The following is a 15,149-nucleotide window of genomic DNA, read 5'->3' as shown; positions in this document are numbered from 1 at the left end:
TAGCAGCCAGACACGTTACAGAACCACCGCACGGTACATCTACTTCGATGGCTCCTCAATTGTGCCAGCACCTGAGTACCTCAGTGCAGAGATTAAATATCTTTCGTGGTACCGTAATATAAATACTAGGTATCACTTGTCTAGTATACTAGCTGTGCCCATTAATAAAACAAAAACATTTCCAATCTTCTTCACTTTCACTGCTGTTTGCCTCTGGAACAAGCCGCCCTATACTCCTCGCACAATTCAATGCCCTGTGACTTTTTATTAAAAGTTGAAGCACTTCCTTCTGTCATTGTCATAGGGCTTCCCCAGAATTAACATACCGTATTTACTCGAATCTAAGCCACACTTTTTTTCTGGTTTTTGTAATCCAAAAAACCACCTGCGGCTTAGAATCGAGTGCAAAGTAAGCGGAAGTTCTGAAAAATGTTGGTAGGTGCCACCACAACTAACTTCTGCCGTCGAATACATGAGCGCTACACAGGCGTGCTTTGCAGGCACAAAGATAAATACTGGCACCAAAACCTCTGCATCGGCAAATAAATTAAAAGAAAAGGTAGAAGAATATAAACATAATGCCGTGTATTCCTTCGTGTTTGCTGCTATCTCATTTAAATCCTGTCTGCCTAATAAACTACGAAACTAGAGTGAGACAACAGCAAACACGGAAGAATATACATATCGTGTCAGTTTATATTCGTATTATTCTTATGCTGAATAGTGAGTCAGAAATGAAGCACGGCAACTGACTATATTTTTAAATCTAAGATGACTCTAATTTGTGAGCAGAATGTAATGTACTAAAGAGGCGTCTGCAAAGATTTTCAAACGGAGAAAATTTTTCGTTAAACTCTCGTTCAGAACATCATGTATCATACGCAGTATATTATTTGGTTCTTGTTGATCATTATCAAAGAAAGCAGCAGTGTAAGTAACAACAAATAGTAGTCTCTTGCCTTTGTTTAGCTTATGAGACAATCCTCTCCTTTTTCTTATTGTAAGCAGCGATAGTGCGCACAAAAGCGCGCCACGCCGTGAGCGGCTACAGGTCGTAAACACTCATTATCAGAATGTGACAAACATTGCATGACACAATACAGTAATGCAGTTTCAGCTTAGAGTGACGTAAACACCTATAACAAAGAGAATGGCACTTATCAGATCAAAGCACAATAAGCAATTGATTCAAACCAGACGAAGCACGTGAAAAAGGAAGGGTACCAGTATAAATATAGACAGAGTACCTGATTCATAGCAATGGCTACTTTGTAAATCTTAACTGTTAAGCTAACGACTCGAACCAAACTACTGTAGCTGTATCTTCATGCATTTGACCTAAATTGTGTCTCATGTTACAATGGACCCACATTGTTTCGATTTGGAGGTGCGGTCTAAGAATTTTCTCTCGTCTTGAATTTCAAGTCTCAAATTCCAGGTGCGGCTTAGATTCCGGAAAATTATTTTTCCTTGATTTCGAGTCTCATTTTTCAGGTGCGGCTTAGATTCGAGTAAATACGGTACATGGTAAACTTTCCCTCCATCAAATAGGAAAGTCAATGCTCCTATCTTTCCCCAGTTATCCTTCTTTCTCTTATCCTGCAACTTGTGAGTCAGGCTACTCCCTCTTCTCTTATAATCTTTAACTATGTTATACCACACTCCTCTTTCCCTCCCTCCTCCGCTTCTTTCTCCATGCTCACTGCTGCCAGCACTCGTTATTAAAAACCTGCTTTACCATAATCACTAATTATAGTTGTATTTATCGTGTACAAATATAAATTGTATGTATTATTTAAATTTTATATATATCACTGTAATTTCTATTTTCTAAATTTAGTATAACATGCTTCCTGTAATACGATGTAAAATATATAAGAGTGTAAGTCAATTATTATCCACAAAGTAGTTATAAAATTTTATTGTAATCAAATAGGAAACTTACAAGAACATTTTTCAACATAATCTCCTTGCGTTTCAGTGCACTTAGTCCATCGGTGTACAAGCTTCCTGATGCCTGCATAAAAGAAGGTTCTTGGTTGAGCTGCGAGCCAGGAACGCACAGCTTCTTTCACTGCTTTATCCAAGTCAACTTGACGGCCCCCTAATGCCTGTTTGAGTGGACTAGACAAGTGATAGTCAGAAAGGGCAAGATGGGGACTATATAGAGGATGATCCAGTAGTTAAAATTTGAGTTTCTGGAGCATTTCAGCAGTGTGGGCAGCAGTATGCGGACGGGCATTGTCTTGCAACAATGTAACACCTTTTGACAGCAATCCTCAACGTTTGCTTCAAATTTCAGGCTTTAGTCTGGCAGTAAGCATCTCACTGTATCCCAAAAAACCGTAAGCATCGGTTTTCTGGCGGACAGTTGGGTCTTGAACATTTTCTTGTACAATGAATTTGGATGTTTCCATTCTGCCGTTTACTCTCCAGCTTGAAAATGATGGATCCATGTTTCGTCACCAGTAATGATCCTGTCTAAGTTGTTGTCCCCTTCGTTACCATAGCGATCCAAATGTTTTCTGCAGGTGTCCAAGCGTGTTTGTTTATGCAGCTGTGCAAGTTGTTTTGGGACCCATCTTGCACAAACTTTATGCTGTTCTGGATGATTTTGTAGGCAGGAACATGACTAATTTGCAGACAATGTGCCACTTCGTCAACAGTTAATCTTCTGTCCAAGAGAATCATTTCACGTGAAAGATCAACGGTTTCTTCATTTGTGGTGGTAAACAGTCGTCCGACTACTTCTCCGTGCGTAACACTTGTTCGACCATTTCGGAATTTTTCAATCCATTCGTAGACACTCTGTTGTGGCAAAACACTGTTCCCGTACTGTCTTTGATGAATTTTGGCCCCTGATACGCCTTCTGACCACAAAAAATGGATCACTGAATGTTGCTCTTCTTTGGTGCAAATAGATAGCAGAGCAACCATGATTAACAGCAACACAGCGATAACAAAACCAACCTAGCAGCTTGAAAACTGTAAAGATATAACAACGAATAAACAAAGCATGTGCCATCAATGTAAAACAGCAGCACTACCAAAATAAACAAAAACATAACTAAATTGCAGGTAATAATTGACTTACCCTCGCAGAACACCTGATTAGATGTAAGAGAGGGCCTGATGGCCATGATCTTGCCAGGTTAAGTAAATCAATAAATAAAAAACCAAAAAGTCCTGGAATGTGCTACTTCCCATCTGTTGCCAGATCTGTGTATTTCCAAGTAGTGAGATCCCCTTTTTCAGTACTATAATGGGCAAAATCCATCAAGTGTTTAATGTTGTGGACTGTGTTTCGTGTCTCATCATGTTAACAGCAATTCTTGTCTCGTGTTAATAGCAATTCTAGAGATGATAAAAATGAGTAAATACACAGGAGTGCTTCACATATTTGCATACCACAATTCTGCTTAAGTTAAAATTTATTTGTAATGACATGTGAGGGTGAGTTCAGCATATCGCTTCATGTTGATATTTATTTCTACAGTAAAATGGCTGTACATTCACGAGCTTTGTATAGGATGTATGCCTTCAATGGCATATCAAATACTCAGTTGGTGACACTGAAGACTGGAAAGTTTGGACTTTGCTAGACAGAAGGTGGGTCACCCATTACCACAAGTATTGTAATATCCCCTACATATCCCCCTCAGTGGGAGGAATTGACTGGTTATTATTTTATTATTATTTTTACTTCAATTATTTATTTAGTTATCGTTACGAATTAGGTTCATTCAGTGTGTCACCTGCACAATTTTTATCCAGAGAAATTGTTATCATAGCTTTATCTGGTAAAAAGAATGATAAAAGAATCAGGAAGCCATCTACAACATATTTTAGTATGGGAACAAAATGTAATACTAAAACTATGTTATATTGTCGATACTAGGCAGAAGCACCTGTCCGCTTTAAACTTAAAATAAATATGGACTAATGGTGAGTAATTTAGTCAAGATGACTTTTTCAAACTTATCCATTTCTTATTACTTTACTTCTATAAATACTGCTTTAACATTATATTGTAAAATATTTTTCGTAACTACACAACATAGTCTACCTCATGTAACAAAACTCAAAGGTTATATTCAGATATTTTTTATTTGTTTCATCAGAGAAAGCCAGTGACAATAATTTTGCTGGTTGAAAATTATGTAGATAACACACCAAATGAACGTAACTCTCAAGAATAATCAAATAAATTCCACTGAAATGAAAATAGCAACAGTAAAATAATAACTGATCAGTTGCTGCCAATGAGGAGGGAGTTGTACAAGATTTCACTGTGTACCGTAGTACATGAATATCCAGAAATAAACAAAACTTGCATATGCAAAACTAAAGTGTATAAAAAAAACCTTATTCCCTATATATGCCCACTGTGTATCATACCATATGCCTGAATGTAATGTTAGAGGGTGGTGTTAATACAGAAGATGAGGTATCGTCCACTGCTGACAATGCAGTAGACCAGCATCTTTGGTCCTGGTAACGAAGGAAATGCTGTGGCATTGTAAATGTTTGGCTGTGCCGTCCATGTAAAGGTGTTTAATTCAAAACTTCTTGAAATAAAAATGTATAATATGGATATGGTCCAGCTTTCATCAAGCTCCCAGCTGCTCTATAATACGACACACACACACACACACACACACACACACACACACACACACACACACACACACAGAGAGAGAGAGAGAGAGAGAGAGAGAGAGAGGACACTTTGGTACCTACCAAACCCATAAGCTCTATTTGTCTCAGTCTTTTTTGCAGCTGCTAGGGCAGCATCCTCGCCAATCAGGTGCCTGTACTTGTCCTTGTAGAAGTTGGAGGCAGGAACAAAATTTTTCTCATCACGCGAGGAACGTTTCTTTGATGCCTCCTCTGCTTCTTGCCGATCACGCTCTCTCTGGAAATACAGAAGTTGCACAAAAATAAAACAGAGCAGAGTTGATCAAAATGATACATTCAAATGGCTTCATCTGATGCAGTTGTTTCTGATGATCATTATGACAATGATGATGATTTTGGTTTTAAAGTCCTAAACTGCTCTGCTGGGTCACTGGTATCAACGTGTACAATAACTGGAGAGAGAGAGAGAGAGAGAGAGAGAGAGAGAGAGAGAGAGAGAGAAGGCAGTGATGCAGTGATGCAACCTTTCACCCCCACTGTTCAACCTTAAGGTGCGTTTACACTGCGATTTGTATCGGCACATGTATGCGATACATGTATATACGACTTTGCGACATGTATCACGACTTGTATGAGTTGACAAGTATCAACCTCATACATGTATGAGCGTGTGTTTACACTGGTTGATATGTATCACTGTGCGATAGCTTCCGACGACGATTTGGAAGTTTTCACATTTTTATGTGCTGATACACTTGCTCTTTTGGAAGATGATAGGAAGAAAAGGCGGAGGAAGCGTAGATGGTGGCACAGAGAGTTTCTCGCGAATTAATGCCATATTTTAGAAATTATGTTAGGATGAGTATGGAGGATTTCCGCGGTTTGTTATCACTTGTGGCTCTTCTTGTGTCCAAAACCAACACAAATTTTCGGGAAGCGATTCCACCAGAGGATCAGTTGGCAGTAACACTCCGTTTTTTAGCCACTGGGGATTCCTCGTAAAACGAAGATTTCATGACAAAACATTTGCATTGTCGCGCAATTGCTAATGCCGACGTCTCACACACGATTGTCGGCATCCGTTGTCAACATTATCACGCGAGGCCGCCGGAATAACAGCAAAACATTGATATACGTGCCAGATGCATGAAAAAATTATTTAATGTATGACATACTCTGATATATATAAAACTTTTACCTTCACTTCTTGGGATAAAACTTGCACAATGGCCTCGCAAACACGAAGAATAACGTTGCATATGGCACTTTTTGATATTTTATGCAGATACATTAAAGTCGAAACGACAGTCGGCACCTTCAAAACTCAAACAGCCGCCAAAGAGCCTGGTACTACGCATGCGCTAATCGTCGAAATAAGTGGCAGTCGACAAGACGACAGGAAATGATAGTACTGCGCATGCGCGAGTTCTTCAAATGTCGCTCATACATGTCGCGTATATGGCCAAAAAGCGATATACAAAATGTATACGCGACATGTATGAGCTCGAGGGTCCGCATACAAGTTCCGTGAATTTTTGTATGAGGTGATGTATCGCGACATGTCAAATTGACATGTCGCTCATACATGTCGCGATACATGTATCCCAGTGTAAACGTACCTTTACATCGAGAAAGCAGAGACAAAAATAAAATTTCAGGAGTGGGATTAAAATTCAGCATGAAAGGATTTCAGCGATAAGATTTGCTGATAACATTGCTTTACTGGACCTGTTGGAACTTAATATGAAAATTGTGGAACACTGTACACAGATAAGGGGGGGAGGATATAAGAAGCGTATCTGCACAGGTTACAAGAGATTTCCTTGCTAAAAGTAGTATCAAACATATGACTGAGAGAAAACCAAAAAACAAGAGAAGCATTCTAGATGTGGATGATGAAAATTAAATGGACTTATAAAGTATGAGGAGGTCCACCAGTGACAAAAATAACACACACATCAAAAGAGGTTTCGCATCACCCCAGTTCCCAGAACTCCGGAAGATAGACGTTGACTGTGAATATTGTATCACATACATAGTCCCTTTGACTGTTCAGAGATGTCACTAAACCCACCCACAGATGTAAGCAGTCATGCACGAGCAGCGCCTATTAGATGGAGGGGGTCCAACAGCTGATCAGTTCCAGTCATTCCACCAGGAAGGAGGTACACGGCTCGTGTTGTCTACAGTTCAAGCATGCCTAGAGGTTCAGTATCACAGTTAGATCACATCCACATTGTTACTTTGCACCATGAAGGGCTCTCAACAAGGGAAGTGTTCAGGCATCTCGGAGTGAACCAAAGTGTTATTGTTCGGACATGTGGGACATACAGAGAGACAGGAGCTGTCGATGACATGCCTTGCTCAGACTGCCCGAGGGCTACTACTGCAGTGGATGACTGCTACCTGTGGATTATGGCTCAGTGGAACCCTGACAGCAATACCACCATGATGAATAATGCTTTTCGTGCAGCCACAGGATGTTGTGTTACGACCCAAACTGTGTGCAATAGGCTGCATGATGCGCAACTTCACTCCCAACGTCCATGGCGAGATCCATCTTCGCAACCACGACACCGTGCAGTGTGGTACAGATGGGTCCAACAACATGCCGAATGGATTGCTCAGGATTGGCGTCACGTTCTCTCCACCAATAAGTGTCGCATATGCCTTCAACCAGATAATCGTCTGAGACATGTTTGAAGGCAACCCAGTCAGACTGAACATCTTAGACACACTATCGAGTGAGTGCAGCAAGGTGGAGGTTCCCTGCTGTTTTGGGATGGCTCAGGATTGGCGTCACGTTCTCTCCACCAATAAGTGTCGCATATGCCTTCAACCAGATAATCGTCTGAGACATGTTTGAAGGCAACCCAGTCAGACTGAACATCTTAGACACACTATCGAGTGAGTGCAGCAAGGTGGAGGTTCCCTGCTGTTTTGGGATGGCACTATATGGGGCCGACGTATGCCGTTGGTGGTCCTGAAAGGCACCATAATGGCTGTGCGATACGTGAATGCCATCCTCCAACTGACAGTGCAACCTTATTGGCAGCATATTGGTGCGGTATTCGTCTTTATGGACGACAATTCGTGCCCCCATCATGAATCGTGTGAATGACTTCCTTCAGCATAACGACATCGCTCAACTAGAGCGGCCAGCATGTTCTCCAGACATGAATCCTATCGAACATGCCTAGGATAGATGGAAAAGGGCTGTTTATGGATGACGTGACCCACCAACCACTCTGTGGGATCTATGCCAAATCGCCATTGAGGAGTTGGGCGGTCTGAACCAACAGCGACTTGATGAACTGGTGGATAGTATGCCACAACGAATACAGGGGTACATCAATGCAAGAGGGCATGCTACTGGGTATTAGAGGTACTGGTGTGTACAGCAATCTGGACTACCACCTCTAAAGGTCTGGCTGCATGGTGGTACAACATGCAATGTGTGGTTTTCATTGGCAATAAAAAGAGCAGAAATGATGTTTATGTTGACCTCTATTCCAATTTTCTGTACAGGTTCCGGAACCAAGATGGTACAAAACTCTTTTTGATGTGTGTGTATTGAGGAAGACTGATTACAAGAAGGGTCGGATGAGATTATGTGTGTTAAGGCATCAGGGATTAACTCCCATAGAACTTTATGGAGTAGAGGGCACACACAGTACAAGATGACAGAGGGTGGGATATATCTAACAAATAATTTAGTGATTGGGTGTAAGTGCTACTCATCAGATGAATGACAAAAAGCTCTGAATTCACCCAGGAATCACAAATGAATATGAGGAACAGAATTTAGAATACAACACTGGTGTAAAAAAGAAAAACACAGAGACAATAGATAAATACAACACAGAATAACTATTATCAATTATAATGCACAGAAAGTTCTGGTTGAGAATAATTAATTTTAGGAATAATGAGGTAGAACTGCTGTGTCATCATCAGATACACAAACAAAACAGAGTTTTGCTTTGTTAGCTTTTGGAATTAAATTCCTTTCTTAAGCTGTAGGAGAAACACACACACATAGCTTTTGGAATGAAATTCCTTTCTCAAGCTGCAGGAGAAACACACACACACACACACACACACACACACACACACACCTGTCTCCCTATATTGTGCTCATTCGACCTCCAGATCTTTCCTCACCCATGATGAGTGTACTGGGGTGAGGTGGGGGTGCAAGATGGGGTGGAATGAGGGCTGGAGAGAGGTGGGGGGGGGGGGAGGGGTTTGGGGAGGGGGGGGGGAGGTGAGCATCTAGCGGCTTGTGGGAGAGTGGGGAGCTGTCCATAGACCAGCTAGGGGTGCATGTAGAGGGGGCAGGTGGCAAACAACTGAGCACGCGATTTCACAGGCTTGAGTGTGAAATGGCAGCACACAACTATAGTTCAATTCTTTTATCTTGGCGGTTCACGCATGCGCACCCAGACGCGGGAAACTGCTGCGTTGCCAGTTGTACGCGCCAAGAGAAGCAGCGCCACAGTATAGTTCGCAAAGTTACGTTTAGGTGGGAGCGTGCAGTTTATGAAGTAAAGCCACCACGGCTGCATTAACCCTTTCACTGCTACAGAGACGTGCTCCCCGCATTCCGCAATTTTGTCATCATTGCACTGCTCGCCTGTGCAGACACATAGTATTTCGACTGCTTTGACACACTTTATCATTCGATTTCACAAAAACTATTTGGCCCAAAAATTTGATTTTTACACATCATCTTGACTGATACCTTCCCCCCATAAATGACTTAATTTTGTTTCGATGTTCAACGCAGTTATTGTGCAGCATTAGATGTAGTAAACCATTGAACGAAATTTTGAAGAGTATGCAGAGGTAAAGTCCATAGTGTATACTTTCCGTATGGTCGATTTTAGTTGCCACTAGAAATTTCAAAAAATTACATTCAAACGAATAAAATTCATGAAGTAAGACACTTCGATACTGTTTTTAAAATAAAGAAAATATTAAGCACCAATCTAGGTTTGAACTCAGAACCTTTCGCTTAGCAGCCACACACTTTAACCATTACGCTAACGCAGCTCGTCGTTGATTGTGTTTCCCGGAGGACTTTAAAATATCACGCAAAATACCGACAAACACTGTTGGTATGATTATGAATTACTTACGTTTCGTCGAAGTACAATAGGAAATAAACAATTACCGCTGTTCTTTATTGCGAAAAAGCGGTTAGTGAGAATGATACAAACACCTATCCTTGCTATCGCCTGAATTAAAAGGCTTATTGCTTGTTTGGTTTAATTAATTAATAGAATATGAAGCAATTGGTTTAAAGAATGCTTTTTCCAAACTTTCTATAAAAGAAAGTCTGCTATCATCACATTGCTTTTGTTCAATTACTTTATTTATGCCTGAATGTTTCTAAAACTGAAGACACTCGTCCGTGCTCTGCAATGCAGTTGAGCTCTGGTAACGTCGTTCTCTGTTCATTGGCTAACTGTGTTTGTGACCTCAGATGCACAGAACGAACCTAAACTCGGCCGCCATCATAAATGACGAGCACTTTAGCTGACACATATTGGAAGGAGGTAATGGGAAAGAGATGGTGTGTGTGTGTGTGTGTGTGTGTGTGTGTGTGTGTGTGTGTGTGTGTACACACACACACGACACACGACACACGACACACGACACACGACACTCGCTATTAGGAGGGGGGTGGGCGACAGCGAGTTACCTTAGGTTTAGGCCACGGAGGTTACAGGAGCGAAAGACAAGCTGTAAAGCTTCCATTTTTGAAGCTCAGAAAAGCTCGCGGTGGTGATGGTTGTTGGGAGGATCCAGATGGCACGGGTTGTGAAGCAGCCATTGAAATCTTGCCTGATGTGCTCTGTTGCATGTTGTGCCACAGGGTGGTCCACCATGTTTATGGCAACAGTTTCACAGTGCCCGTTCATTCTGGTTGACAGCTGGTTGGTTGTCATACCAATGTAAAATGCTGTGCAGTGGTTGCAGCAGATCTAGTATATAACATGGCTGCTTTCACAGGTTTCCTGGCCTCTATGGGGCAGGATAAGCCTATGATGGGACTGGAATAGGAGGTGCTGGATGGCTGCAGGTCTTGTGCCTGGGTCTTCCACAAGGGTATGATCCCTGTGACCAGGGAATGGGGTTGGGAGTGGCATAGCGATGGACTAGGATGTTGTGGAGGTTGGGTGGGCAGTGGAACACCACTTTGGGAGGGGACGAAATTATCTTGCATAGAATGTCCCTTATTTCTGGGCACGACGATAGATAATCCGAGGCCCTGACGGAGGATGTGGTTCAATTGTTCCAGTCACGTGTAGTACTAGGTGACAAGGGTGGCATTTCTTTGCTGTCTTGTCGGGATAGGTGTGAGGATCAGGTGTGTGCGAGGATATGGCACGGGAGATACGTTTGTGTATCACACCTGTGGGGTATTGTCTGTCTGCCGAGGCCTTTGTGAGGCCTTCAGCATACTGGGCAAGGGAATTATCATCACTGCAGATGTCACGGGTGGCCATGCTGTATGAGAGGAATTTTCTGGTGTGGAAGAGGTGTCAGCTGTCAAAGTGCAGGTAATGTTGGTGATTGGTGGGTATCGACATCTAGGAGGGTACACACTGGGAGCAGGACCAAGTGAAGTGGATGGCAGAGGTGTCGAGATTGTGGAGGAGTGAGGATAAGGTGTTCTGGCTGTAAGTTCAGGTTATACAGATGTCGTCAATAAACCTGAACCAGACCAGGGGTTTGGGAAGCTAGGAATGTTTCCTCTAGATGGCCTATGAAGAGGTTGGCAAAGGAAGGTGCCATGCAGGTGCCCATGGCTGTGCCACAGGTGTGTTTGTATATCTTCCCTTCAAAGGTGAAGTAGTTATGGGTTAGGATGATGTTGGGTAGGAGTATGAGGAGTGAAGTGGTGGGTTTGGAATCTGCAGGGCATTAGGAGAGCGTGTTCAATCGTAGCAAGGGCACGGCATGTTGGTGTATAAGGAGTTTGCATCTGCAGTGATGAGTAGGGACCCAGGAGGTAAGGGTGTGGGGATGGTGGAGAGCCAGTGCAGGAAGTGGTAGTAATCTTTAATGAGGGAGGCTAGGATTTGGGCAACAGGTTGCGGATATTGGTGAACAAGGCCCAAGATTATTTCTGGGGGGGGGGGGGGGGGGGGCACTGTGACCAGCCACAATGTGGTGCCCAGGACTGTTAGGTTTGTGGATTTTGGGGAGTTTGTAGAAGGTGAGTGTGCGGGCTATTGTTGGGGTGAGCAGGGAGATGGATTCAGGGGAGAGGTTCTGGAAAGGGCCTAAGGATTTCAGCAGGGATTGGAGGTTATGTTGGACTTCTGGAATGGGGTCACTTTGGCAGAGCTTGTAGGTAGAGTGTCTGACAACTGACAGAGGCCCTCCACCAGGTAGTCACTCCGGTTTATCACAACAGTGGTGGAACCTTTGTCTGCCGGGAGAATGATCTGGTCAGGATCCAGTTTTAGGTTGTGTTGTGCAAACCTTTCTTCTGCTTACATGTTCTTAGGGAGGGACCTGGGGAAGGATGATGAGGCAGGTTGGAAGTTAAGAATTCCTGGAAGGTGACTGGGTGATGATTATAAGTATGGTTGGATGGTGGTATGAATTGAGACAGGTAGGATTCATTGTTAGGACTGGACTGGCTTTGGATGGTGGCAAATATGTGTTTCCTCTGTAGAGAGCAGGAGAAGGAGAGTATGTCTTTCATTTAAGCCATATATGGGGATAATGCCACTGGACAGAACACAGGAAGAAAATTGTTTTCTCGTTTTAAGGGCGATCATTTGACATCAGTCTCTCTCCACATTCAGGGGTTTGATGACGATTATTTAAACACATTAATCCACAATGATTCATGTAGGTGTACTGTAGAATTGGCGAATGTTCAAAAATCGGGTATCTGGGTACCGCATGCTCTAATCCAAAATCACAAAAATTAGCAGGTGCATCTTTGCTTGCTCATCCTCAACTGGCTCGTGAACAACACTGACCATATCTATCCTGTATCGTTACTGGTGACGAGAAATGGTGTCTTTATGCTAACATAAGGAAAAGAACGGAATGGTTGAGTCTACACAAAGCAGCAACCCATACACAGACCTGCGTGAATCCGCAAAAGATAATGTTATGCATCTGGTGGAACAGAAATAGTATGGTGTACTACTGATTGATTCACCAAGGTGTAATCATCGCTGCTGACATTCACTGTGAACAACTGAGATGTCTTGCAGATGCAATCCGAGAAAAACGACCAGGAAGACTGCTCAAAGTGATGCTACTCCTCAATAACACTTGCCAGCGTTCCGCTGGACTGACAAAAAACCCTATACATGAATTTGCACCCTCAGATTTTAATTTTTACCGCTTTCTGCCAAACAGTGTACAGGGAACTTCCTTTCCAGATGAATATGCGCTCCAAACATGTCTCAATGAGTCCTTAACATCAAAACCACACAATGTCTACAGTCACAGAATTGAAAAGTTACCCTTGCAGTTCCACATTTTTGTAAATAGTGAAGGATAACATATTATTTAAAACTAAAGTCTCAGTTATGTGTACCTGTTGGTTTTATTAAACTTATGGAAAAATGCTAAAAACTTATGCACCAATGTAATACCTTCTGGCATACAAGTGCTTCCAACTGGCTACACCACATTGTCCACCCACTGACTGCCTCCTTTTGATACAATGATGCTCTGCCACTCTGTCATCTCACCTACACCACGTGTATGCACAGTGCACAAACATCCTTTCACAAACTTTAGCAAGAAAGAACTGACACGGAAGCAACTGTGTGATTAAAGATACATTGCGCGTCCCTCGCAATACGCACCTGCTCTGCAATTTCCTTAGCTTTTTCCGGAGTCCACTCCTCGCCTCTCCTCAGCACAGCCAGTTCATCCTCCGAAGGAGCGAACTCTCGTTTGTACGCCACGACGTGCCGGTCCACACCTTCCTCCCCCACCATGAATGCCGATACGCCGGCCACCTCCACCACGTCCAGGCTGAGGACAGTGTGTTGATGTTACAGCAGTTTGACAGTTTGAGTATTTAAGAAAACGTTTAAACAATAGTTAGCCACTATACACAGTATTCTGGAAAAAATGGTGAATAATTGTGAAGACACTAGTCCAGAAAAAATTGAGTTAAAGATTCAGCATCAGCAGTGTACTGCTCGACACATTCACGTCTGTTAAATATCTGGGCATAACACTGCAAAGGGATATGAAATGGAACGAGCGTATAAGAACGGTAGTAGGGCAGGCGAATGGTTGACTCAGGTTTATTGGGAGGATTCTGGAAAGGTGTAGTTCTTCTGTAAAGGAGACCCTGTATACAGCATTAGTACGACTCATTCTTAAGCTCTGCTCGAGTGTTTGGGATCCCAACAGGTTGTATTAAAAGAAGACATTGAGACAACTCAAAGGTGGGCTGCTAGATTTGTTACCATTACATTCAATCAACATGCGAGAACTACAGAGGTGCTTCATGAACAAAAGTGGTGATCCCTGGAGGGAAGATGATGTTCTTTTTGTGGAACACCGTTGAGAAAATTTAGACAACCAGCATTTTAAGCTAATTGCACGACCACCAATGTACATTCTGCCTAAGGACCACGAAGAAAGGAGATACAGGGTGTCCAGAAAAGGGCTCCCTGATTTCACAATTAAATATCTCGAAAACAAAGATCGACAGAGGAATGCAGTAAACGGTATGTTTATTGTGAAAGCTGTAAGAAGTTTATACAGCAGTTTGAAATAACAGTTACAAAACCTGCTAATAGATGGCGCTGTACAGCTCGTATCAGCATACATAAGTGAAATAATCGTATGAAAACAATCTTTGCAAACAATCACATCACAATGTTTTCAAAATGTTCACCATTGGCACTACAGAGGTGGTGCAAATGAAGAATGAAATTTGCCATCACATTTCGTAGTGTCTCAACTGAAATGGATTCACATGCCACAGAGATCGCCGATTTGAGCTCGTCCAGCGTGGCGGGATGCTTCGGGTAGATCGTGTCTTTCACTGTGCCCCACAAAAAAAAAGTCACAGGGAGTCAAATCCAGCGAATATGGAGGCCAATCCATGCCTGCACCAGTAAATTTGGGATATTCCAAAGCAATGACTCGATTCACGAAGTATTCCTCAAGAAAGTAAAACACTTGTTCGGTCCGATGTGGTCGGGCTCCATCTCGCATAAACCATTCAGTACCTGGTCTATGCTCTAATGCTTTCTGTGTGGCGACAAACTGTTCCAAAATTGCAACGTAACGTGCACCAGTGACCGTTTCTCGAATGAAAAACGGGCCAATAATGCCTCTGCTGCATACTGCAGCCCACACAGAAACTTTAGGAGAATACAGGGGTTTCGCTTCACACCAATATGGCTTTTCGCAACCCCAAAATCGCCAGTTCTGCTTATTCACGTATCCATTCAGGTGGAAGTGTGCTTCATCTGTAAACCAGATGCATCCAACATCAAATCCTT

General features: G+C 42.6%; 1 protein-coding gene across 1 annotated transcript in view; it reads right to left on the bottom strand.

Moving 5' to 3' along the window:
• Positions 1-15,149, bottom strand: part of LOC126427110 (sperm-associated antigen 7 homolog) — an 82,588-nt gene that overhangs the window by 22,908 nt on the left and 44,531 nt on the right. Inside the window, exons 4-5 of the mRNA XM_050089333.1 lie at positions 13,488-13,659; positions 4,741-4,915 (exon numbers count right to left, since the gene is read on the bottom strand). Coding sequence (XP_049945290.1) covers positions 4,741-4,915; positions 13,488-13,659 — 347 coding nt within the window. The remainder of the gene's footprint in view (positions 1-4,740; positions 4,916-13,487; positions 13,660-15,149) is intronic.

Source organism: Schistocerca serialis, chromosome 11 (assembly GCF_023864345.2).
Source record: "Schistocerca serialis cubense isolate TAMUIC-IGC-003099 chromosome 11, iqSchSeri2.2, whole genome shotgun sequence".
Lineage (NCBI taxonomy): Eukaryota > Metazoa > Arthropoda > Insecta > Orthoptera > Acrididae > Schistocerca > Schistocerca serialis.
The sequence above is the reverse complement of the archived record's forward strand: the minus strand, read 5'-3'. Positions and strand labels throughout refer to the sequence as shown.